Source organism: Neofelis nebulosa, chromosome 15 (genome assembly GCF_028018385.1).
Source record: "Neofelis nebulosa isolate mNeoNeb1 chromosome 15, mNeoNeb1.pri, whole genome shotgun sequence".
NCBI lineage: Eukaryota > Metazoa > Chordata > Mammalia > Carnivora > Felidae > Neofelis > Neofelis nebulosa.
In genome coordinates this window covers 16,913,259-16,935,023 of record NC_080796.1, presented here as the reverse complement: position 1 = coordinate 16,935,023, position 21,765 = coordinate 16,913,259, and the positions used below count along the sequence as shown (strand labels likewise).

At 50.5% G+C, this 21,765-nt stretch overlaps 1 protein-coding gene across 4 annotated transcripts in view; it reads right to left on the bottom strand.

The window, feature by feature from the left end:
- RCSD1 (RCSD domain containing 1) overlaps window positions 1–9,788 on the bottom strand; it is a 74,075-nt gene extending 64,287 nt beyond the window's left edge. For 3 of the 4 annotated variants that reach the window (XR_009254386.1, XM_058701613.1, XM_058701614.1), the window contains exon 1: window positions 9,572–9,730. Coding sequence is in view for 2 of the 4 variants with exons in the window: in XM_058701613.1 (XP_058557596.1) it covers window positions 9,572–9,577 (6 nt within the window). In the remaining 2 variants the exon portion in view is untranslated. Of the gene's footprint in view, window positions 1–9,571 lie in introns of all 4 variants that reach the window. The other variant, XM_058701615.1, reaches the window with a different exon arrangement.
- Between the last annotated feature and the right edge of the window lie 11,977 nt (window positions 9,789–21,765).

The window sequence follows — 21,765 nt, the reverse complement described above, 5'->3', positions numbered from 1 at the left end:
TGGGCGTCGGCAGCTCTCAGGGCCTCCCATTCGTCGCCCCTGAAAACACAGGGGCTTGGAACCCGGTTCCTCTCCCGCATACTTCACTTCAGGGGAGGGGAGGGGATTTGGGCACGACTGGGAAACAGGGGCCAGGGGCTTTCCCAGGAAGACCCCTCGAGGGAGGCTAGGAGAACAAGGGAATAGCACTGCACCTGGGGGGGTTGGGCCTCCAAGCACCGCCCCCCCCCCCAATCTCTGCGCTCCTGGGTTAGAACAATGACAATAAAAGCTGTTCCTGTCCCTGTCCCTCCCAGAGTTAATGGTGCTTGCTGGGTATGACCTAGGAAACTGAGCACCGCTGCCTGCACGTAGACCATACACAGAACTGGGGAGGCAAGAAAGGAATTACGAGCTGATTTCAACACACGGATGTGCAGTGCCCCGTACAAGGGAAGTTCCTGCGCTGAGCACCCAGAGTCCTTTGGCGGAGGTCTGATTTTGCCACTAATTGATTTTTTTTTTAGTGTTTATTTTATTTTTGAGAGACAGAGAGAGACAGCATGAGCGGGAGAGGGCAGAGAGAGAGAGAGAGGGAGACCCAGAATATGAGGCAGGCTCCAGGCTCTGAGCTGTCAGCCCAGAGCCCCACGTGGGGCTCGAGTTCACAGACCGCGAGATCATGACCTGAGCCGAAGTCAGTCGATTAACCAACTGAGCCACCCAGGTGCCCCGCCACTAACTGATTTTAAGCATGACCATCGGTCAAGCATTTCTGTTTAGTTTCCTCATGTTTAAAATGGACGGAATAGGGACACCTGGGTGGCTCAGTCGGTTAAGCATCTGACAAGATCAAGTCACGATCTTGTGGTTTTGTGGGTTCAAGCCCCGTGCTGGGTTCTGCACTGGCAGCGTGAAGCCTGCTTGGGATTCTCTTTCTCTCCCCCTGTGTCTGCCCCTCCCCCACTCACACTGTCTCTCTCTCTCTCTCTCTGAAAATTCACTGTCTCTCTCTCTCTCTCTCTGAAAATAAATAAAGGTTAAAAAATTAAAAAAAAAAACTAAAATGAACGGAACGGGAGAGATTGCTAACATTCCTTCTTGCTCTCAAAACCCTAAGCCCTAAAACTGAATTTTTATTTAAACTTCCTTTTTTTTTTTTGGCCATAGACGCTTAGGCTAGTTTCACCCAGAGATACAACTGGAACCTTTCGCAAATCTTTCCGATATGTAGCAAGGTCTCAGAGTAAATCTCTGCCCGACCTTTAAGGCCCCAGGCCTAGCCACCTGGCCTCCATTGTATGCTGGCCCTGAGCTGAAGGAGTGGCCAGGCTGAGGGGCCTGTGGTCTCCCCGTGAGCACACAGGCACTGTGGGGGCGGTCAGAGCCTCTCCAGTGCAGGACAAAGAACAGGGGCCAATGGGGGGGCTGGCTCTTCCAGACTACCGTCACCTTCTAGACATAACTGAACCACACCGACGAAAACAGATGTGGTGGGTCTTTATGAGGACTAAAAAAAGATAAACTTAGGCAAAACCTCTGTATTTTAGTAGGCACTCCCACACTGACATCGATGTGGTTGCTCAGAACTTCTCCCTGATCCATCAAAACATACCTCAAGAGCAAGATGAGCCAGAGACCCAAAGCCTGGGAATGTATTTTGTGGGGGGGGGGGGGGGGGGGGGGGGGGAGGTGACGTGGGGGCCACCCCCTCATGCTGGCAGAGCTGTCCCTTTAGCTCATGTGCTGGGCGAGGGTCTGCAGGGGAGGCCCCGAGGGCCTGCAGGGGAGGCCCCGAGGGCGCCTGAAGCCCTGGGTGTCATATTGTGACACGTAAATTCTTAGTGACCTCTGCTGTGGGTGCTGGGCTTTCGTAATAGCAGCCACAAGCTCAGCTTCCTGTTTCTGTTGTGCTGTGTCGCTGGGTCCAGCCGGGGCGATGCACATGCTCGGCTGCTGCTGGGCCCACCTTGCCTGTCCCTGCACTGCCCTGGGCCAAAGGTAAACGCTGGTTTTCTAGAACATGCACACACTGTGCGGCCACAACAGCCACAGTGGGAAGAATGAGAGGGGTTGCAGGTAGAGGTGTGAATGGACAAGGAGGTTTTTTGTGAGCCTGGTTATTCCCAGAAGCCTTTTCTTTTCTTTCTTTTCTTTTCTTTTCTTTTCTTTTCTTTTCTTTTCTTTTCTTTTCTTTTCCTTTTCTTTTCTTTTCGTTTTCTTTTCTTTCCCTTCCCTTCCCTTCTTTCTTTTCTTTCTTTCTTTCTTTCTTTCTTTCTTTCTTTCTTTCTTTCTTTGTCTTTCTTTCTTTCTCTTTTTTTTCTTTAAAGTTTATTCATTTTTGAGAGAGACAGAGCATGAGCAGGGGAGGGGCAGAGAGAGAGAGGGAGACACAGCATCTGAAGCAGGCTCCGGGCACAGAGCCCGACGCGGGGCTCAAACTCACAAACCGTGAGATCATGACCTGAGCCAAAGTCAGACGCTTCACGGAGTGAGCCACCCAGGTGCCCTGTCCCAGAGGCCTCTTTCTGTTGGGGAAGGAAAGAGGGCCGTGGGGGTGACTTCTGGTGAGCCTGACCAAAGGCATTCCCCTGGGGCCCGCAGCCCGTTTCATATGGATTTCCTCAGCAAGAGTGTGTAGGTGCAGGCCTGGGGCACAGCACGCTCGTCACTGGGTTGAAATCCCCATGGCTGAGCACCCCCAGGGCCGCCAGGAGGCTGCACCTTTGTGGGGGGATCCCCGGCAGAGGAAGCAAGTTTTCTCTGGCTCCCATTAGAGAGGCTGCCTTTGAACTCCTACACACCTGAGACCTTACCAAGACACTATCTTGAATTTTTTTTTATGTTATGTCATGTGTGTACGTCTTGTTTCCCCAAATAGAAGAGAGCTCCTTTAAGGCGGGAACTGTAACTTACATTTCTCTGTAACCCCATCCTGTCCCCCAACTGCAAATACCTTTATCTCGCTTTATCCTCCAGGAACGAACGGCAGGTGGTTCCCCAGACACACCATGCTGTTTCCAGCACCAAACACTTTGCTCTTGTCACTTCCTCTCACTGGAACACTTGTCCCAATTTTGTGCACCAAGACTCCTACTCATGTCTCAAGACTCAGAAACGGTCTGTCACAGGAAGTCCCCCTGAATTCAGGCCAGGTGCGTTGCCTCTCCTGGGTGCTTGGCAGCTCAAACCTCAGTTCTGCACTGTTGGGTGCTCGCCCTGCCCCCAGACCTGAGTTTTGCAAGGCTGGGCGGGGTGAGGCCTTTATCTTTGTGCCCCCAGTGCCTGGCCTAATTAAAGAGCGAGGGTGTGGTGTCCTGTGAATTGGTAGGGATCGATTACAGAACATCCAGTCTGGGAAAGAGCTGTGATTGCTACCCCGAGGCCAGGAGGGTGGTCCTGATATGGCACAAGCAGGTTCCAAACAAAAGGCTGGGGACGTCTGGCAATGCAGACACTTAGTTTCTTGGCTGGAGAGAATGTCGGACTCTGGTGTTCGGAATTTCTCAGTGCTTCCAGCTCGGGGGCCCCAACACTATCCATTAAGGATGGGCTCTGATGGCATCTCAGAAAGGTCTCCTACACGTCCTACACATCCACATCACCTTCCCAGGGAGCCACTGGAGCTGTGATTGCAGTGGCTGGAGCCCCTTCTCCCAGAAAAGGATGTGACCCATCCAAATGAGCCTTTACAGGGGAGCCTCACAGGCTCAGCCGTCATTGTCCACAATCCCCTGGAAGACAGGTATCCAGGAGGCCCCCAAAGGAAGAAGATGGGGCGTTCACTGCCCAAACGACCAGGGTACAAGGGCAGTGTCCTCGCCGGTCTGACTCAGGTAGATCCATTCAGGAGGTGAGCTCCTGGAGAGCCTCAGGGCAGTAAGGTTGATGGCGGCCACCAAGCCCTAGCACTGTGTCCGCAGTATCGTTTGTCCTCTTTTGCACACAGAGATAAAAATGTCTGTATGATACCCCGAAGGCCGAACATGAAGTGGTATCGCTTTTGTGATGAAACTGACGATCGTACTTCTCAAGGCTTAGGCTGCACTCCTCCCCAGACGAGAGAAGCATTGCTGTTGGCTTTCCAAAGGTCCAACAGCAACCTCAGTGTCTCGGCTTCCTCCCTTATGATGGGGGGGGCGGGGGGGAAGGGGTGAAGAGGCGCGGAGGGGGGACAGCCGAGAGATGGTTTCATTCCACCCACAGCCTTGAGATGTTTCAATTGTAGTGAGTGGAGTAGGGCTGGTCAAGCTGGCTGCAAACCTAAAACTAATACTAGAGGAAGGCAGGGCTGCCTTCAGACTTCTCTGGAACCAAAATGCTTTCCCCTGTGGCCCTGATAAGATTACCGGGCTGCTGAGCCGCCAGCGTTCAGATTTCCCACGGAACCGCTCGCCTTGCCCAGAGGAGGCTCCCTGCGGATCAGGCTCTGAAACCTGACTCCCTCCCAGGAATGCACACTCACCCCTCCTGTGATCGGGCCTGGGCCCTTCCAGTTCGACTGCCCCAAGTTCCCGCTGTCATTGCAGCCCCTTGAATGAAAGGTGTCAGCTAAGTGGAAGCCAGTGTAACTTTGTGGGTCCCACAGAGCACCTGGGAGCCAGACAGAAATGTGGGGCTATGGGGGCATGCCCACAAGTCCTCCGAGCTAAACCCCAGCTTCCAGAGGCCATGCGGTCCCTGATTATGACCCATAAACTCCAGCCAGCAGCCAACATATGGCTCAGTGAGAGGGGGAGTCCAAAACCAGCAAAGGCTGTTGGTGAAATTGTGGTTAAAAAAAAATTTAATGAAATAAAAAAAAAAATCAGTGAAAAAGCAGGTTACAAACGGAATACGTTAAATATACAGGCACTGGGGCGCCTGGGTGGCTCAGTTGGCTGGGCGGCCGACTTCGGCTCAGGTCATGATCTTGCGGTCCGTGAGTTCAAGCCCCGCGTCGGGCTCTGTGCTGACAGCTCAGAGCCCGGAGCCTGTTTCAGATTCTGTGTCTCCCTCTCTCTGACCCTCCCCCGTTCATGCTCTGTCTCTGTCTCAAAAATAAATAAATAAAGGTTAAAAAATATATATATATACAGGCACACACACACGTACACACACACTCTGTACCTCCCTCTTTCTCTCATCATCGTGCTACTGACAGTCTGCAAGGATAAAAGATATGACAGCCCCACAGGTAACATTTCAAACACAAGCTTTAGTATGCAATAAATGCTCAGTAAATATGGAATAAATGGACGAATAACCAAGAATATCTGGGAAGGACGTGGAGTTGCCTCAGAGAAAAGGGCTCATTAACTGTCTCCATCTAAATTAGAAATCCATTGTTTGCTCAGTGGCAATAAAGTTTAATGGTTCCAGACGAAATCTTTCATTTGTTCAACGAAATAGACATATGGCCGTGGGAGATAAGTTTAATTTTCCCGTGTCTACTATTAGTTGAACACGTGAAGCATTTAGTCTGTAAAAATTAAACTTTTTGCAAGCACTCTCAGGCTATTTGATAGGTCCTGCAACTTATATTTAAACAACTAAGGATATTAATTTAACGTAGATGTCCTAAGTCTCCAGCTCTTTCTTTACTATATAATTCTCTCTTCTGGGCTCCTATCCACAGTGATGTCACCTACGATCTCTTCTAAAAATGAATCGCATTTGCATCTTGGGAGGCCTGTATTTCTCATGGAGTGCTGGGCATCCCAAAACCAATATACCTGAACCTTGCTTTAAAAAAAAAAAAAATCCCATTGGGGCACCTGGGTGGCTCAGGCAGTTAGGCATCCGACTTCGGTTCAGGTCATGATCTCGCGGTTTGTGAGTTTGAGCCCCGTGTCAGGATCTGCACTGACAGCTCGGAGCCTGGAGCCTGCTTCCGATTCTGTGTCTCCCTCTCTCTCTCTCTCTGCCTCTCCCCTGCTCATAGTCTGTCTCTGTCTCTCAAAAATAAATAAATGTAAAAAAAAAAATAAATTAAAACAAATAAGATTAAATTACAAAATCCGATCTCTCTCCCATCATCAATCATTTATTTATTTCCTCATTCAAAAACCATTTACGGTCTGCTGGGCCTTCCAGGGAGAGGGCCAGGTGGGCAGGCAGTTCCAAGTCGGCCTAGGACTCTAATGCAGCTTGAACAAAGTGCTCTGAGAGCGAGGTCGACGACCCTGGGGGCATCTGGGAAGGCTTCCCGAGGCGGAGACACTGGAGCCGCGGACAGAGAGGTCAAGGAGTTCCCTGTGGCTGTTAATTCATTTCCCAAGCAAACTTCTCTTGAGAAATGAGATGATTATACTTCTAGGCACTGTGCTAACTGAGCTCACACACCAGACGTCAATTCTCATTTCTCCTTCAACACGGGGTCTTCACCCCTGCATCGTTTCCATCCTTTTTGTCTCTCGAAGTCAGACTCTGGGCGCGGACCCTCAGAGAAGCTTCTCAGCCTACTTCCCCTGGTCACTCAATGAACTGGCATTTCTGCCAACTCATCCCTGCAACCTCCCGGCCGCCATCTTACTAAATGCCCGGCAGTTTCCTACTGTCCATGGAGCAGAACCCGGGGCCATCCACTACCTGGCCTTTGAGGCCTGCAGCTGGCCTCTGTCTGATTTAGAAAAAGGCACCCCTTGGGGGCACAGCGAGACAAGGAGACTTTGTGGGAAGAAAAAGTAACCCCTTCCTCCAGATGGCTTGGATTCCAGCTCCCACTCACCCACTTGGCCAGCATCCACTAAACTCGGAGGCCCTGTGGTTTTTATCTTATTACTTTCATTTTTTTTTTTTTTTCCTCTCACTGCTTCCCTACCTTCCTCTCCAGCCAACTGGCCTACTTTCCTGAACAAAGCTGGCATGTTCTCCCTGTACCCATTCCTTATGCCTTCTCCTCCTCACCACCCACCCTTCTTTCAAGGCTTCTGTCAAGTCTCACCTCGAAATATCGGAATACTGTAGCACTTATGATCTGCAGTAGTCATTCATTTGGCATTCACCCATCTGAAAATTGCGTCCACGATGGGGTCTAGTAAGTCCCATCTCCCCTACCGGACTGTGTGTGAGCTTTTAAAACCCATCTTTATCTTGTTTATTCCAGAGGGCTTAATGAGGGCTGAAGTAATGATTGAGACTGTCGATAATGGGAACAGTGACTGAAAAAAAGAAAAGGTTCGCCAAAGACTTCTAATAGGCAAGTGGGTTCTAGAGAATGAATGTTGAGTCAGCCCTGTTGGTCTGACTTGAATTCCTAATGCTGCTAATATAACTCAGTTTCTCCCCAAGTATAGTGGTGCCTTCAAGCTCAAAAGGGAGTCTCATCTCTCAAAAGAGGGTTTTACTCTGCGAGTTGGCAGGAGTTCCCAAACCCCACTCCTGCATACCATGACCCCCCATAAAAAATTTACTTCCTGGTTCAGAACTGTCACTTCCCCAGCCTCTCGGTTTCCTCTTTACTTCCTTTTCCAGGGCCCGCAGTCCAAGTTCTTTTTTCAGTCGTTTTGACAAAGAAACTTCAAAAGCAGGGCACATTGACAGACTTCCTGGCTAGCTGAGCAATTCCTCTCATCCCCCCTCACCCCCCACACCCCCCATCTTGGTGAGATTCCCCCATCAGTAACTACACTACGCATCTCTGGAGCCGGGAGGGGGGGCACAGAGAGGGGGGCTCCCCCCCCAACACCGGCCCCAAGCCACACAGGAAGTTGCTCAGGTGAGAATTTCGGGGCCTCCCTCCCCACCCCTCCCCGCACACCATTCCTTCCTCAGCTGAGGGAGAAGAGAGTGCCTCTGTGGAAGGAGTCCCTCTACCTCTTCCCAGAACAAAGTTCACACACGCATTTGGCCCTCAAGCGGCAACATGCTTTTAAGCCTAAAGCGTGCTTTGCTCTTATCCCCAGTCCATTTCTGCAAGAAATGAGCCAGGTCCTACATCATATTGAACCTCTAGCCTAGGGCCTGAGGCCCCCTGTACTCTCCCAGAGGAGGGAACCCACTTTTTAACATTTTTAATGTCTATTTATTTTTGAGAGAGAGAAAGAGAGAGACAGAGCACGAGTGGGTGAGGGGCAGAGAGAGAGAGGGAGACACAGAATTACAGCCACAGCGGGCTCCAGGCTCTGAGCTGTCTGCACAGAGCTTGACATGGGGCTCGAACTCACGAACCTTGAAATCACGACCTGAGTGGAAGTTGACTGAGCCACCCAGGTGCCCCTGAGGGAACCCACTTCTCAAGCAACTTCTCTAGGAGCCTTCATTCACCCTGCCTGACCACCCAGGCGCCCCGGGGTGGGGGGGGGGGGCATCTCCCTCCTTAGCCCTGATCTGCCCTGAGGCCGTATCAACGGAGAGAATCCTGTGAACACCACCTGCTGAGCTTTGCCGAGAGTTCCCTGCCACCCTTCCGCAGCCCTGATCTGCCTGAGTTTCCCTGACTTGCAAATGTTGCTACGGAGGGTCCATCCCACACTCTGCAGGCTCCCTGAAGATGATCCCTGTTCCTTGAAGACAACCGGTCGAGCTGCATGCCTGAACGCGGGATGGCTGCTCCGGACAGACCCACAGCCCTGCAGAGAAGTCACAGAGGCAGGCCCAGCAGAGAGTCTAGCTTAGGACAGCCAGCCAGGGCTCCTGCACAGAGCCTGGAGCTGGGAAGAGAGAAAACTGTGAGTTGATTGTCGCTGCCAGCCTCAGGAGGAACAGTTTTCGTTTTGAACACGGGTGGGAGTGGCACCCCTGGCAGGCGCACTTCCAGCGGTGAATGTGGGTGGGAATCACCTTAGAAGCCACATAACATTTGCACCTTCTCCTTTCATCGTTTTTGAAAGCCCTGTCCTGCTAAGATTGGCTGAGGGCTGAAGGTCAGGTCTCCATTTCAAGGGGGAAATCTACGGACGCCTCCAAATGTGGCCAAGGGAGGGACCTGGGAATCCAGCGGGCATTCCTGCACAGGACAGCGGCGCCTGGACCCCACTGAGGCCGGAACGGCGCCAGGAAAGACCCACGCACAGAAGGGAGCCGCGGAGAGCCTCCCCCGGGGTGCGCCCCCCACACGCGGCCAGCACACCTCAGACGGCGGGGACATGCAGGGGACTCGCGCGTGTACCAGAAACGGTGCCATTTCACTGCCCACGAGGGGAGCTTCTCGGAAAGTTCTGAAAGGACATGCGACAGACTGGGGCTTGACAAGCAAGAGGACTCTCTGTAAGAGGCCAGTCTGCAGTGGAAAAGGGAAGCCCACAGCCGGGCACAGAAGTGCCTCGCGTCGCCTGTTCTGTTTCCCTTTTCAGTACCCGTCCTCTCTGCAGATTCGGGGGCTTCGGCTTCCGTGCGAGTGTTCGCCCACGCGTTCGCGCGTTTACGCAGTCGGCTGCACCGCACTCTTGGATTCTGAAGCCCGGAGGTCCACACCCCACACCTGGAGCCCCCGGACGGGACCTTCGACCCCCCCCCCCCCCCCCACTCCGCGCGCTCCCTCTCGGGTCCCCCCGCCGCCCCGGGGGGGGGGATGTCTCCCGGGGAGCACGGGGCGCTCCGGGGCGCGTCCACCCTCCCTTGGAGGGGCGGCCGCAGCCCCGCGCCCCCAGCCCTGCGCCCGGGGCTTTACCTCCATGGCCTCCAGGTGCCGGCTCCGCGGCGGCCGCGCTCGCTGTCCGCTCGGCTCCCCGCGCCCGCCGGGCCGGGGCTGCGGCGCGCAGGGCAAGGGGGCGGCGGCGCGCCGGCTGCCTCGCTCGGGACTGCGGGCGGCCCGGCCCTGCGCGAGAGCACGAGGGAGGGGGAGGCCGGGGGTGGGGGGAGGGGGGAAGGGGTGGGGAGCGGGGGAGGGAGGCCGGCGATCAGGGTTTAAATTTAGACGCAAATCTAAACAGATACTGTCCCCTCCCAGGGCAGGACTCGGGCGAGGGAGCCGCGACTCCATTAATCTGCCCAAACATGGGGATGGGACAACCGCCTGGCCCCTCTTCCTCGCGAAGTTTCCGCCGGACCCCGGTCTTTGCCCGGGTCCCAGCCCTTTTCAACCTCGCCCACCTTTCACATGCCTTTTTCTGGCTCTAAAAGTTAAAGTTGTTCTTCTGTTCCTTTCCTCTCCCCTCTTTTCTGTTTCTTTTTCGTGCATCCTTGTTGCTTTCTTCCTTTTTTTTTTTTTTTTTTTTTTTTTTTAAATTATTGCATTCATGTCATACCTGGGTTTCCTGGCGTTCTGGCGTGGGAGCGAGAGGACTGTGGAGGCGTCCGTGCTCTCTCACGGCCCCAGACGGGAGCTGTGGCAACGCTCAGGGTGGCACCGACAGGACCACCTTTCCTATTTTCGCCTTTCTTTTCCACGTGCACGGTCACATTTTCAGGAAACCGCTATCAATCTATCCGTCTCTCATCTGAGTATAGGGCGGGGTGGGGGTGGGGGGGGTAGGGTTGGGGAGGAAGGACAAGAAATCCAAGCAAAGATTTTCAGGTTCCCTGTGGAGTGAAATCTTTTTCTTTTCCCCTGATTAGACTGATGCATTGGATTCTGTGGGAATGTCAGCTCCCACAAGCTGCTTGCTAAAGGGCCTTTCCCCGTTCCTGTTAAATAGAGTAAAGGCCAAGATCCTGAACATCCGATTCCCAGAAGACCCAGCATAGCAGCCCTCCCCCAGCGCTGTCCCAGCCCTCTGGGCAGCCAAGAGGCAGCGGGCCCTGTGAAGGGGACATATACGGAGAATCCCATAAAGGAAACAAGTTGAGAGTTTGCTCACACTAGGGAGAGCTGCCCTGACTCTGCTGTTCATCCCAACACCACCCCGGGGGGTCTTTCAGGCCCTTCGATTGCTGCTTCGGGTACCAGTCTTAGAAACATGACCTTCTTCCTATCATAGAACCTTCTAAAGCCTGACTTTCTAAAACACTAACAGCCCGAATGCCCAAGTATTTTCTAGTTCATCAAACTGAATGGAACAACGGGGGGCAAAGACCTTGATTTCAGAGACAGATTGAGGGTTGTATTCTAGCTCCGCTACTTTCTTGCTGAGTTTCCTTGGACAGGTCACTTGACCTCTCTGATCCCCGGTTTCCTCAATCTGTACAGTTTAGTAGTCACTCTGAGAAGAGTAGCTATTTTTACAATGTTTCACTTTGTGTACAAGCTGCAATCGGTAGGGACCAGATCTTTCTTTTATTTAGAGCAGGGCATTCTGGGGCCCAAGGAAAGGGTCCCCTTCCCGTTTCAGCCACACAGCTACAGATGTGAGGACTCTAGGGCAGGACTGGCAGCAGGAAAGGAAATTTCCTGGTACCTTCCAATGCATACTTGTGGCTGTGATTGTTTTCCTTTCTTCCTTTTTAAAAAAAATTTTTTTTTTTTAATGTTTATTTATTTTTTCAGACGATGTGAGAGACAGAGTGCAAGCAGCAGAGGGGCAGACAGAGGAGAGACACAGAATCTGAAGCAGGCTCCAGGCTGTAGAGCGGTCAGCCCAGAGCCTGATGCGGGGCTCAAACTCATCAACCATGAGATCATGACGTGATCTGAAATCGGACGCTTAACCGACTGAGCCGCTCTCAGCGCCCCTTCCTTTCTTCCTTTTAAAGGGGCATGGCTGGGGCGCCTGGGTGGCGCAGTCGGTTAAGCGTCCGACTTCAGCCAGGTCACGATCTCGCGGTCCGTGAGTTCGAGCCCCGCGTCAGGCTCTGGGCTGATGGCTCGGAGCCTGGAGCCTGTTTCCGATTCTGTGTCTCCCTCTCTCTCTCTGCCCCTCCCCCGTTCATGCTCTGTCTCTCTCTGTCCCAAAAATAAATAAAAAACATTGGGTAAAGGGGCATGGCTGAGCTGGTGACAGGAACATAGTTTCTTACCATGTCTTCTAACCCTGACTCATGGCGCCTCTTTCTGCCTCCATCTTGTCACCCTTCCTTTCGGCTCAGAAAGGGAGCCGAGGGGACTGCCCCGGCACAGGTTTCTGGCTTCAAAACAGAAGGACGGAAGTGCCTACCCAAAGGAAACCGTTAGGCCCAGATAGCATCTCAGTCACCCAAGGTAACTTGCAGCTGCACCCCACGCCCTGCCCCAGGCCTTCCCTTGCCCAGTGAGCACCCACAGCCCACAGTGCGAACAAACTCGGCCTCTGCCATGCTCCGGGGTCTCGAGATCTGCAGAGTAGAAAGCTGCTGCAGCTTTGGGCCCCAGACAGAGACCTTCACTGGAGGCAGGAATGGAAAATGGGGAGAGAGGGGTCAGGGGGGTGGGGTGGGGGGAGCGACAGCTCTGAGCTCAGTTTCAGCAGCCATGAGTAGGGGTGGGGGGTGTGCCCCCCTTCTGCCCCTCCTGCCCCTCCAGAAGATCCCCAGAAGCCAGAGTCGCGATAGCCTGCTGGTAAACACTCTGTTTTTGCTGGGTCACCTGGGATTGTGACTTGCCGCCCTATGGGCTGGGAGAAGCTGACAGCCTAAGGGGAAGGGAAAGTGGCTCGGAGGGGGTGGTTCCCCTCCCTCTCTGGGGGGCTGGCTGTGTCATCAGGACCCACTTCCTTTACTTTCTCCCACGCCCCCTGCACACAGCCTTGCAGTCTGAACCAGCCAAGCAGTAAATAAAGGCCAGGGCAGGATGAAGAACAGAGGGCAACAGAGACACAGCCAGTGCAGGGATCCCCTAGTGGAGCCCGTATCACCACGGGCAGCCGGACACACATGGCAGGCCCTCAACAGATACTTGGTGAGTGAGTGGACAAACGAATAAGTGAAGCAAGTTAGTAGAATCTTTGTCTTTAAATCGAAGACAAAGCCTTTTCCATAGATAGGTCTCCAAGGGGAGAAAAGACCCACTGGGAGAAAAGATCATTGAAGGCCATGAGAAGTTAGGCAGTAACTTCAAAATTGAGATTTTTGAACAGAAGTGTCAAGAGCTCATTCAGTCAGCTCTTAGTAAGCGGCCACAGCGTGCTGCTGATGGTCTATTTTTAAAATGAAGAGCAGGAAGGGGCACCTGGCTGGCTGGGTTGGAAGAGCATACGACTCTTGATCTCGGGCTCATGAGTTCGAGCCCCACATGGGGTGTAGAGATTGCTTAAGTAACTAAAACTTTTAAAAAAGTTAAGAGCAAGGAACCCAACAAATATTCTTGCATGACTGCAAATAATTAACTTTAAAAAAATAGATCTTTCAGCCCTCAGTTCAGGGAATGTGGCAAAAACAAAACAACTCATTCTGCCGCAGGTGACTATCCTTGAGGAACGGAGTTGAAAACGTTGAAAGGAAAGCATAAAGCCTTAGGGTTTTTACGTGTTTACGGCGTGGCCATGGAGGGTTTCCCAGAGGAAGACAGTAGCTGTATTTCATGTGTGAAAGGTCAATTGAGGAGGGAGGCAGCAGGGTAGCAATGGAGCCATAGGGAAGACGTTGAAGTGTGTGGAGAACCGTCAGCAGGGATTGGAGACCTCATGAGGAAGGCTTTTGATTGGCCCTTTGGGGGTCAGGAGATTGGCTACACAGGGAAGTCGAGCAAATAAGTTGATATATCGAAGCCAGTGGGAGAGAAGTTTCTCACTGATGGTGAAGGGAGGTACAAATATGCAAGGGGTGGTGTGGGGGGACTAGAATGAACTAGACTGGACTAGAATGAACTCTGGTGCTGGATTGGAATGGGAGGTAATGGTGTGGAGTCATGGCTTTCAGCCTGTAGATAGCTGTAAATAGCAATGCATATACCCACACGCATCTATTTCTTAGTTTGAGCCACTGAGAGAGCGTAGGAGCAGTGACACCCCAGTAGCAATCAGTGCACCCAGAGCCCAGGTCTTGGTTTCTAAATACCATTCTCCACTAAAGGACCACAGGCTCCTTGGAGAAAATGGGTGATGACAGGGCTGGGGCAGATAAAGAACAAGATGAGCCTGGAACTTGTTGTTTTGACAGAAAATATGGAAGTTCTCAATGAATGACAGAGAGACACTAAAAAGACGCCGAAGCCCGCTTACAGGAGTATCGGCTTAGGTCACGACCTCATGGTCGTGAGTTCGAGCCCCACGCCGGGTTCTGTGCTGAGCATACAGCCTGCTTGGGATTCTCTCTCTTCCCCTCCCCCCGCTCTTTCTCTTTCTCCAAATAAACTTAAAAAAAAAGAATAAATAAAAGAAGTTCGGGGCACCTGGGTGGCGCAGTCGGTTGAGCGTCCGACTTCAGCCAGGTCACGATCTCGCGGTCCGTGAGTTCGAGCCCCGCGTCAGGCTCTGGGCTGATGGCTCGGAGCCTGGAGCCTGTTTCCGATTCTGTGTCTCCCTCTCTCTCTGCCCCTCCCCCGTTCATGCTCTGTCTCTCTCTGTCCCAAAAATAAATAAAAAACGTTGAAAAAAAAATAAAAATAAATAAAAATAAAAAAAAATAAAAGAAGTTCATAGGTCTAAACTGATATAAACAAACAAGTGGGAGAAGAGAAGGTTCTTACCGCACAATACCAATGAACAAATGTAAAACAAAGTTTAGAAGAAAACTGCCGTGTGACAATCATCGTAGCTATAATTTCAGGTGAGAAACATTATGGGGTGTTAAATCCAGTGGGGGAAAAACGAGATGAGGAATGGGATTTTACATGATTTAAAAAGATCGCCCCTACAAGTTACTCATTAATTACAAAGGGGAGAGGGGCGCCTGGGTGGCTCAGTCGGTTGAGCGTCCGACTTCGGCTCAGGTCACGATCTCGCGGTCCGTGAGTTCGAGCCCCGCGTCAGGCTCCGGGCTGATGGCTCAGAGCCTGGAGCCTGCTTCCGATTCTGTGTCTCCCTCTCTCTCTGCCCCTCCCCCGTTCATGCTCTGTCTCTCTCTGTCTCAAAAATAAATAAAAAAAAAGTTAAAAAACATAAAATAATAAAAAAAATAAATTACAAAGGGGAGAAAGCACCTTTACAGGGAACAACCGTAACAGACACCATATTAACCAAGTGATCAAAGTAAACATGACTGACAGTGGGGCAAACTAATATCACATGTTACCTGATGGGATACAATAGGAACATACCATCACTTCTGTGATATTCTTGCCCAAAGTGCATAAACCGAATCTAATCATGAGGAAACGTTGCAGAAGCTACATAGGAAGACATTCCTCAAAGTGACGGGTCCATGGTCTCCAAGTGCAGTCAGAGGAGGAAGTGCAGGGAAGGGGCCTAGGCTGAAGGAGATGGAGGTCACGTGACCACTGGTTCCATGTGTGGTTCTGGGTTGGCTGCTTTGACTATGAAGTCTATTTTTTTTTTTTTTTTTACTATAAAGTCTATCAAAGGGTTATCGTATGCACCTGTATCAAATCATGGCCACATACACTTTAAGTATCTTACAGTGTTACCAGTCCATATAACGATACCTCAGTAAAGCTGAAAAAAAGAAATTATTAGGATAATTGGCAACACCGTAAGGACTCCTGGGTGAAGGCGATGTGGGGGGTCTTTGTATTAATCCTACAGCTTTTCTCAGTGTTTAAAATTATTTCAAACTAAAGAAATGAAAAAAAAAGGTGGTGGGGGAAGAATCGAGCTGTCCCATTTCTTTGATTTCAACTGACTCCCTATCCAGTCCTTCCGTCGTCTGTTCCTCCCCGCTCCACCCCCACCCAGACATCCACAAGGTGGCTGGGGGGTCTACTGTCCCCTGCTTTGGAGAGAGACGATAGGCAGAGAATACCCGGTCCTCTGGCATGACAGAGGATGGAGACAGGAAGGGGGAGATTATTCAAGTCTTTGTACAAATATCTTTCTGTGGTTGCGATAACTACATGCATCTTTGTGATTTGGAGGATTTAAAAAAAGAAGAAATCAAAGAACCAAACTGGACTCAGGGAGGGCTGTATGTACTGACAAAGCCTGCACTCAGGTGCACCTAGAAAGGGGCTGGGGGTCCAAAGCTGAGAGAAGGCCAATTAGGGATTTCCTAGGGTGGGGCAGGAGCAGCTCAGCTAGGAACGTGGTCCCATCACCAAGGCCAAGGAACACTGTTGACAAAAACCCAAAGTGGGTGGTCTGGAGGCCCCAAAAGATTGCGACCTTCTCCTTCTGAGGCAGACCCCATGTTCTGGAATGATATTACACAGCCCTACGAGGAATCTCAAACCTTCTCAGCCTTGAAGCATCTCAAGCAGAGCACCTGAGAACCAGCCTCTCACCTCCAGCCGTAAACTAGAATGCCTCAAGGAGCTTTGAAAAAAAATATCTAGGGGCGTCTGGGTGGCTCAGTCGGTTGAGTGTCTGACTTCAGCTCAGGTCATGATCTCACGGTTCTTGAGTTCGAGCCCCGCGTCGGGCTCTGTGCTGACAGCTCGGAGCCTGGAGCCTGCGCCGGATTCTGTGTCTGCCGCTCTCTCTCTGACCCATCCCCACTCATGCTCTGTCTCTCTCTGTCCTAAAAATAAATAAAACATTTTAAAAAATTAAAAAAAAAATCTATTCCTGGGCCCCACCCCAGTGGACAGGGAGTGGTGCCAGGTATCAGTGTGTTTTGTAAGCTTCAGCCAAGAGGTAAATCCTGAATAGTCTAAGCCAATTATGGAAATAACATTCCTCTTGCCAGAAATTGGATTGGAGAGAAATAAGTGAGGACATGTTGGCCAATGAGATAAAAGGGGAAAATCTTTATGCTTTCTGATAAACACATAGGAAGAGAAGCTCTATAAATATTGGGTGTTTTCCTACCTGATGTTATGCCTGGGAGTGCATCAACCATTTTGCTACTATGAGGCAAAGCTGGCAAGAGCCAGAATAGAAACTCCAGGAAGACGGAGTCTTTTGTTTCTTTTTTGGTCCGTGTATATTCCACGTACCTAAATCAAGGCCAGGCACAAATAGGCACTCAGTGAATATTCATCAAATAAGGAACCCCAATGACTATCAAGGCACTGAACTGACCAGTTCTAGAGGGACTATCCCCTGGATTTCTTGTTATATGACGCAATATATTTGTTTGTGGCTCAAGCCATTGGAGCACAATATTTTGTTATAGCTGAAAGCGAGTCAGAGAGACACAAACTTAGCGTCCACGTGATTCAGATAAACACAAACTTAGAAGACAAAATCAGACATATATACCAGCGCAGGGAAAGGAGTTCCTCAAAAAATGTTCAGCAGAGATGTGGAGAAAGAGATGGGACAGAAGGGCAGAGAGAGAAACACACACATACAGAGATAAACAGAGATGGGAGAATACGATGCCACCCCCCCCCCCCAAAAAGTGGGAAACCTGGCTAATACCTATTGGAAACGAAAAAAATTTAGATTGAATAAATGAGATTAATCACTGTCAGAATTTGAAGTGTCTTAATTCCCATCTGAGTTTGGGGGAGCAGGTATAGATAATCATCTATTTTTCCTTATTCTTTTTTTTTTTTTTTTTAACATTTATTCATTTTTGAGAGTCAGAGACAGAGCATGAGTGGCGCGGGGGGAGGCAGAGAGAGAGGGAGACACAGACTCAGAAGCAGGCTCCAGGCTCTGGGCGGTCAGCAAAGAATCCCAGCATGGGGCTCGAACTCACGGACCTCAAGGTCATGCCCTGAGCTGAAGTCGGATGCGTAAGCAACTGAGCCACCCAGGCGCCCCTTTCCTTGTCCTTAAAAAGAAAAAGGACTGATTCCTTCTAGAAAGAAAAGTGGGTGGTAGGTACAGAATTAAAAGTACGTTTTCCTAGAATAACTGCGTATCACAATTTCTTGTAGGATATTAGTATCGGTAAGTGCTGAGGCAGGTTTGCTTGTAGAGGCGTTTACTAATGTGAATCAGTATCTGGGATTGGGCAGAGCTTGTCCAAGGCTGGAGGCTTTGGCCTTAAAATAAAAATCCACATGGCCTTAAGATAAATATCCGCGATGATTCTACACGAATGAAGTAGAACGGGTTATGAGAAACATGAGTACCCGAGTCCCGCCTGCCACTCATCCCCCTTCGCTTTTTTACACGGACAACAGGCAAAGAATGAAGTGGAAAGTTGTCTGCACACATGTGCTCATTTGCAACCCCAGCACAGCGCACGTCTGCAAAACTCTGCTAAAAACCCATGGCGTCACCTGTTAGTTTCTCTTTTCCTCTTGTGGTGGTCTCACTATTCATCCATTTGCTCGGGACAGAAACCTGGGAGTCGTTCTTGATTGTTCCTTCACGTCCACCACCAGGTGCTACGAGTCAGGCTCTGAAACATCCTGCCCCACCCCCACCAGCCACCGTCACCGTGGCTTACCGTGGTTCCTCCGGATGAGATGTCCTCCGTGCGTCTCCGTGCGTCTCCCGTGCTGTCCCGACTCACCATCTCCCCCCACACAGCTTCCACTCTACGGACAGCAGTCTTGCCAAAATGTGTCACTCACACCCCTTCCTGACAAGGCCACACCTGCCTCTCTGGCCTCTTCTCCAGAACACCCCGGGCTCTGTGCTGACAGCTCGGAGCCTGGAGTCTGCTTCGGATTCTGTGTCTCCCTCTCTCTCTCCCCCTCCCCCACTCACACTCTGTCTCTGTCTCCTTCGAAAATGAACATTAAAAAAAAAATTAAAAAAAAAACCATAAAGCATAGTAACAGAGAGGGTAGCACAGAGATTTATAAAGATCCACATTGAAACCAGACTTCCTGGGTCCTCCTGTGACCTTGATCATGTCACCTAACCATTTTGCCCCTCTTTTTCTCCATCTGTAAAATGGGGGTAATAGAATTTACCACATAGAGCTGTCAGGAGTCAATGAGGTAATACATGGGAAATGCTTAATATAGTTGCCAGTGAATATTGAATGTGATAAACGTGGGGTCATCTTTGTCATATTTCTTCTGATTTGTACTCTATTCAGCACTTCTTGAATATTCTATGTTCAGATTCAATTCTGCATTTTTTTTTTCTTGCACAGGCCAAAAAAAAAAAAAATGGGAAGGGAGGCAGGGGTTTCATATCTCAATTATAAATACATTTCACTCGCTTGAGCAGTGTTTCTTCATTTTGGAAACGAGTTTTAAGTTACCCTCATTTAAATAATGCATCAATTTCATGCAGAAACTATGGGGTTTTTCTGGAATCGTCAAGGATTTGACCTTCTCTTCCGACTGTTACCACTTATTAACTAGTTTACTTGCCCTCATCTACTATTGGATAACCTTGCAACTTTTCGTGCCAAAGGCTTTTCTATGAGCGTCCAGTTTCGGAGTATGTCATTACTACGTTTCCTGCACACAACTTTCTTCTTTTTCTGCTTCCTGACCTGTGATAGTATTTCAGACTTAAAAAAAAAATTTTTTTTTGATGTTTATTTATTTTTGAGACAGAGAGAGACAGAGCGTGAACGGGGGAGGGTCAGAGAGCAGAGAGAGAGGGAGACACAGAATCCGAAGCGGGCTCCAGGCTCTGAGCCGTCAGCCCAGAGCCCGACGCGGGGCTCGAACCCACAGACCGTGAGATCGTGACCTGAGCCGAAGTCGGAGGCTCAACCGACTGAGCCACCCAGGCGCCCCTATTTCAGGCTTTTTAAGATTGTTTTCATCTTGGTGTGCCCAGTACCATTGGCCCTGTGAGGCCCACACGGGGTCCCAATCTTACAGGAGTGTCATTTATCTGAGAAGGCGATAAAGGTCTGAGTAGACCCTTGAACGCTTGAATCATAATTTGAACTAAACACAAAAGGCCCGGAGGCAAGAGGATAGAGGAAGCTGAGCTCGGTGTGCTTGGTACAGACGGGGATGGTGGGGATCTGGGTCGAAGAACCATGTGAGCGAACCAGGAGCCTTGAGGAGGGGCGGAGAGGGAACTGAGTCTTCGTCTGACGCCAGCCTGGGCGATCCTTCTCAGGTGTACACTTTCCGCTGCAACGGGCACACGTTAGCCCTTTGAGTGGGCATCGCGTTTACTCTATCCTGACCTCCTTGTGCAGGGCCGGCTGCTCCCAGAGTTTTGTTCTGGGAGTGCTTTACGCTCGGTATCTGCTTCTAAAAAAACAGATGACATGTGCATTGACCTCGAGCACAGTTGCATCTGATTTGTCTTTTTTGTTTTGTTTTCGCACGTGATGGGGACTATAGGCAGCAACGCAGAGAAAGACATGGGGTGAGCAGGGAGAGAGACAGGACGACCACTCACCTGTAGCGACTGAGGGCAGAGGGGCCACGCCAAGGCCCGGGGCCCCCAGGACCCTTCCTACCACCTGTGTGCTTCCTAAAGGACAAAGTTACTTGGCCATTCTCTTTCCTTATTTGAGGATAATTCTCATCGGTCACCCAGGGACGAAGTGAGGCGCTCGTAATGAAAATGACCATAAATCTAGAGTGAAAAGGCTTAGGCACTAAATGTGACCCTACCCAGCCCGGCTGGTGATGAACAAAGGAGGCAGACAGTCCCTGATGGAAATCCGCAGGGAGATGAACGGTCTCTGCTGCGGAAAGGGGAACGGTGTGGGTGGCGGTGGTAGGGAGCAGGGGTGGGGGTGGGGTGGGGAAGGAATTTGCATCTCGTGGCCTAATCAGATCTGAAACCTAACATCCTGTTTTCTGTAGGTTGAGCACATCAGTAGCTGAAAGCCTCCTCTGACCATCGTCAGCTCGGGAAGTGAGAGTTAAGGGCCTTGCAGATGGGGACCCAGCTCCTGAGTGACCATGCCTGAGAAAGTGTCCACCCGCACCCCAGCCCTCCCTCTGCCACAATTCTAGAACTCCAGACCTCACCCCTCCTCTTCAGAGACTTATCAACAGGAAGTTAAATCAGCTGGAACACTCTGTTCCCTTGACATTTTTGTTTTAATTCTGCAGCTGTGTTTAAGGCTTTATGAATTATCTCTCTGGCTCTGTGTCTTGAGTCTGCCTGTTTGCCTGGTGCTTTTTCTTTCATACCCATGCACAAGTCATAAGGCTGGTGGACCCGAGGGAGAACTAGGGTTGATAAGAAGGATGTGGGGTGGTAAGAAAGCACTTTAGGGCCTGTAGTAGTAACATTTGATGAGCTAAGGAGGGTGACCGCTTGCTTAGGGATCATTACTGAGGAGAAACGAAACGCTGAAGAGGAATTCCTAAATTGCTAGCAATGTGCGCTGTCCATAGCCATCTCCCCTCCCCTCGTTATGGTCCCTCTGTCTACCTCCTGTCACAGTGTGGGCACGTCTTCTTTCCTCAATATTCTCTAGTGTCTCCTCAGCACATGCCTTCCTCGCGCTTATTCTCACTCAGGAAGCACATGGTAAACAAACAAATGAAGCTTCTCTCCCTTCCTTTATCCCTTGTCAGCTTATCAGTCAAAAAACCACATCACAGCTCACACATGCAACTCGATCCTACTTGGTCCTAAGGTGTTATCTCTTGATCTCTGGTAGCCGCAGTTCACAGGTCCTGCCTTGCTGAATGTCTAATTTTTGTACACAGCGCATCCTCCCGAGACTCATCAGGGCATTATTATTATTATTTTTTTTTTCTGTCCTGGTTTCTTTCCCTTCGACTGCCTCTCATTCAAGTCTAGGGGGAAAAGACCTCTCAACTCAGAGACTGGGGTCTCTAAAGCCCCCTCATGGCCACGAGGAAGGTGATGATTATTCTTTCTCCAAGTTCTTCTGCTTCAACAGACCCAAGAAGAGTGTCCCCTCTCCATGAGAGTAGCTGGCCCATTAACCTTACAAATGTAAGCTGTCAGGGATGCTTTTATTTATTTATTTATTTATTAAAAAAAAAATCTTTAATGTTTATTTTTGGGAAAGAGACAGAGCACGAGTGGGGAAGGAGCAGAGAGAGGGGGATATAGAATCTGAAGCAAGCTCCAGACTCTGAGCTGTCAGCACAGAGACTGATGCGGGGCTCAAACCCATGAACCATGAGATCGTGACCTGAGCCAA